This window comes from Grammomys surdaster, unplaced genomic scaffold (assembly GCF_004785775.1).
Source record: "Grammomys surdaster isolate TR1022 unplaced genomic scaffold, NIH_TR_1.0 109876, whole genome shotgun sequence".
NCBI classification, from domain to species: Eukaryota; Metazoa; Chordata; class Mammalia; order Rodentia; family Muridae; genus Grammomys; species Grammomys surdaster.
In genome coordinates this window covers 1-4,100 of record NW_021610816.1, presented here as the reverse complement: position 1 = coordinate 4,100, position 4,100 = coordinate 1, and the positions used below count along the sequence as shown (strand labels likewise).

General features: G+C 51.5%; 1 protein-coding gene across 3 annotated transcripts; it reads right to left on the bottom strand.

Annotated features, from left to right (window-relative positions):
* Positions 1 to 341: 341 nt before the first annotated feature.
* On the bottom strand, positions 342 to 860 carry LOC114635496 (ubiquitin-conjugating enzyme E2 C-like). 3 transcript variants are annotated; one of them, XM_028784055.1, is made up of 2 exons: positions 576 to 860; positions 342 to 500 (listed from the first exon to the last, which is right to left on the bottom strand). In XM_028784055.1, exons 1-2 carry the CDS (start codon positions 858 to 860, stop codon positions 342 to 344), a joined length of 444 nt encoding a protein of 147 aa, XP_028639888.1. The 3 variants fall into 3 exon arrangements, with proteins under 3 accessions (XP_028639888.1, XP_028639887.1, XP_028639885.1); XM_028784054.1 differs by having other exon boundaries at positions 342 to 652; positions 725 to 860; XM_028784052.1 differs by having other exon boundaries at positions 342 to 860.
* Positions 861 to 4,100: the final 3,240 nt, after the last annotated feature.

The following is a 4,100-nucleotide window of genomic DNA, read 5'->3' as shown; positions in this document are numbered from 1 at the left end:
CCAAGCGGCTTGTGTCCTGTGTCTCTTGTTGCTGTGCACCAGCTCACTGGACAGGGGATGAGAAGCCTTTTTCTCCGTGGTCGGGAACGCCCGCCGTCCCGAGACCGCCCTGACATCTGCGCCCACACCCAGGCCGCCCCCGCACGACCCGGGCGTGAGATCCGTCCTACAATGTATTTATTTGATATACATTGTAAGGATTCAAGCAGACTTAATTTAAAAAAAAACAAACAAAACAAAAATAACACAGCTTAGAAATCAAGGAGAAAGGACAGACAAAGAAAAAAAAGACAACACAGAAGAGAGGTGGACAGCGTTCATCAGGGCTCTTGGCTGGAGACCTACTTTGAGTAGGTTTCTTGCAGGTACTTCTTAAATGCTGTGGGGTTTTTCCAGAGCTCTGCAGCATGTGTGTTCAAAGAGCTATCGATGTTGGGTTCTCCTAGCAGGCTCTGGATAGAGAGCAGGATGGTCCTGATGTCATACAGTGCAGACCACTTCTCCTTGAGGATGTCCAGGCAGATGTTGCCCTGGGTGTCCACATTGGGGTGGTAGCAGGGGGTGAGGAACTTCACTATGGGGGCGTTGTAAGGGTAGCCACTGGGGAACTCTAGGGAGAGCTTATACCTCAGGTCTTCATATACAATGCCGGCTGCTCCATGGATGGTCCCCACCCATTTGAACAGGTTGTCTGATTCAGGGAAGGTGGAAATTCCTTTGTCACCAGACATCATAAGGGTCATCAGCTCCTGCTGTAGCCTCTTACCCACAGGACCCTGGGCGGCGCTCCCGCAGGTCTCGGCTCCTTTTCGAACAGCAGCATCGCTGGCAGCAGCTGGGTCGCGGTTTTGCGAGGCCATCCTAGAAGTGCTGGCACCTAGACAGGAGTGTGGAGATGAAAGGGCGACTGCCTCAACTTCCTTTCTTAAGAAAAGAAAAAAAAGAAAAAAAAGTGTGACAGGGAGCTCCCAGAAGGGGCCTCATGAGCCCTGCCCAGGGCAGCCTCAGCTGGCAGAGGCTTTACCCAAAACACGAAAAGAAACTTTTATAAAAAGAGAAAAAAGCTCTGAAGACTCGACAAGGGACATGAGTGTATGCCACCTCTATTTCCTGTATGAGATTTTTGTACTCTATTTTCCTAGACATTGTTGTGTCCTTGTTTGCTGATGGGTGGGAGCGACCCAGCATCTCAGGGACCCATCCTCTGTCACATTGTCATAGTGTGCCTTGTGTTCCCTGTCTCACTCCACCCACTGCCACCAGCATGCCCCTGTGGCTTATGGGATGCGCCAGGCCTCCTGGTAGGTGCCCCCCTAACTGCTTTCCTACAGGTAGCCCTTCCCAGCAGCTGCATCCTCCTGGGAAGGACATGTACATGCCTGTGTGGCTCCCACGGCTGATTCCTGTATTCTGCAGGGCTATGACCTGGCCTCCAGTGGTGCCTCCATGGTAACTGGCAGTGTGACTGTGCTTGAAAGTTCGGGACAGCAGGTCTGTTAGCATAGGGCCTTATCTCTGGACTTGGGCAAGGGCCTGGAGTGTCAGCCATGGGCAGCTTATAAATATAGCAGATCTGGAGGTAGTATGAGCCTGGCCAGGAGGCTTCTGTTGGACTTTCAAAACTAGAAGACCTTGTTTCTAGGGGCACCACACAGCAATATTTGGGTAGTGGCCATGGGCTAGCCCACATCAGCACCTGCCACTTCCTCTGGTGCATTTGTAAATGATTTCCAAACTGTGGGGAGAATTCTTGTTTATCTTCAGTCATGCCAGTGAGCACCCTAGGATGGGAGACCTCCTGATAGCAGAATGAGGTTCCTAGAAACAACTCTGGCATAGAACCTGTTCTTTGGGCACTCAAAATGACAAGTGGACAGCAGGCCTGGATAGGAGTCCCTGGAATAGAAAGATAGCCAACATCTTAGTAAGCTGGTTCTATCTACATTTTCAGCCCAACTCGGGGCTTCAGTGTCTGCGTGAGCATGTCCCCCAGGCATTTGTCTTGAGCACACGCACCCTTAGCACAGAAGAGAGCTCTGTTTAAAGGCTTTGGTTCAGGGCCCCAGAACTCCAGGGCTCCTGATATGTCCTGAATTCTTATATCATCCACTCCCTGCTCCATCTCTAGCACCTCAGATTCTGCTTCTGCCCCTGCCAGCAGAGTCCACTCCTGGTGACCAGATTGGCCCTGTTGGCTGAATTTTGTGGCAGCTCAGCCCTTTGCCTTTTAAGGCTATGGATCCCATGTAGCCTGGGAGTTGGTCTCCTCAGTCACCCAGGGGTGCTAGCCAGCTGCCCCTCCCACTATCAGACATCTGAGGGGTGGTCCATAGGCATGGGGGCTGGTGCTAAGAGTTACATATGTATTACTCGCTCTCCTGCTCTCTACCATTTGCACAGTATGGCCATTACTGGTAGCCATGGGATTCAGTCAAGGCTATTGTGTGTCTGTAGAAGAAAGCTGGAGCAAAATAGCTGCTCTATGTCCTCCACCTGCACCTGTCCATGGGAGCCATATGGTGCTCTACAACAGAGTCTGGAACTCCAGGCTCAGGCTTGGGCCTCTTTACTAGGAGGTGATCCAGACGCACCAGACCCACCATCTGCTGCAGGCCCACCTGATCTAGCAGGAGAGGACACATACGTTTTTGTCTCTATATGGGCCCTAGGCCTGCCTCTGTATTTCTAACCTGCAGGTGCTTGTGCTTGCCTTTCTAGGCAGATGGAGTTGTGCACCAAACTGTGGCTGGACAGCCCCTACCCTTCTGTGTGCCCCAAGCCTTCCCTGCCTCTGGTGGGTCAGTTAGTCTCTCACCCCTTGTGCCTGCCCAGAGGGTCTTGATCCCAGGCCAGCAAGCAAGTTCTCAGGCCTCTAAACAAGGGCACTAGGGCAGGTTCCGTGCCAGAGTCAGGGGCTACACAAGGGGCCTGGTGCCAGTGCAGTGGGTGAGTTATGAGACCTGAGCTGCAGACTGGAATGGGACCCCATCCCACCTGTCTAATAGATGGGGCTGTGCTGTGTCATTCTGTCATTGTAATATAAATACAGATTTTTATACCTCATTTCTGGTTTCTAGTTCTTTCTATCTCTCTGTTCTGCTCCTTTCACTCTAGCTTCAGTTAGAGGGACTGACTCACTGGAGCCAGGGTCGTCCTGGCCCTTGGGAATCAACCTTCACATGTCTATGAACTCCATTTCCCGGGAAGCCGGCCAGATCCATAGGTTCATAGCCTCTGTGTGATGGTTTGGGTAGAAGTACCATACAGCCTACTCTATGCTAGGTGTTCTTGTCACTGGAACTAGGACATTGTGGGCACAAAGATAGCTCAGTCCTTAAGGTTGTTATGCTGGCCTTCTGCAGAGAAGTTGCTGGGTCTCCAGATTACCCTTCAAGGACCCCTCCTTGGGTCCATACCAGCATCCTTAAGCTAACCCAGGCCTAGCTTCTGCCCTCACTACCTATACTGCTGAGGAAGTGTGGAAGTGTGGAAGTGTGGGCAGCTGTGTTTCAGTGCTAGCATGGAGATTTAGGGTTCGGAACTGCCCTCAGAGCAGCTGTAATGTTGTTAGAACACACACTGAAAACGGGAGAGTGTCGCTGAGACTCCACTGTCTACAGGGAGGCTCCAACCCATTGGCAGGAATCCTGGCTCTGGTTCTTGGAGGACTCAATGTCCTCCCAGACAGATGAGTACACTAAGACTTTTCCTTCAAGGATTTGCCACCTTGAATACCGTAGAAGGCATGGATCAGGACTTCCAGAGAGCATGATGTTACCACACTGAATCCTCTGTAGAACCTGTTGGAGATGGCCTAGTGGTACCTGCTAGAAAGTTTTAATGTGGAACCATGAAACCTGGGGAGAGATTAGTCCCCCCAGCAGGCAACAGTCAGCTCTGGATTCTTGAAATGTGTATCCCTGCCTTCTCTGCCTTCTGTTGGGTACAGGGTAAGGGCAGCCTTAGAGACAGCTGAACTTAACACAGAGAGAAAAAGGCTTCTGGTCCCCTAGTAGTGTCAAAGACTGCAAACCATACTTAGGACAGGAGGCCTAACTGAACTAGACAAGCCTGAATGGCTGTAGCAGCCTGCAGCCGGA

Coding starts and splice junctions, on each gene's coding strand:
- LOC114635496 (XM_028784052.1), bottom strand. CDS start 860: ATGGCCTCGCAAAACCGCGACCCAGCTGCTGCCAGCGATGCTGCTGTT.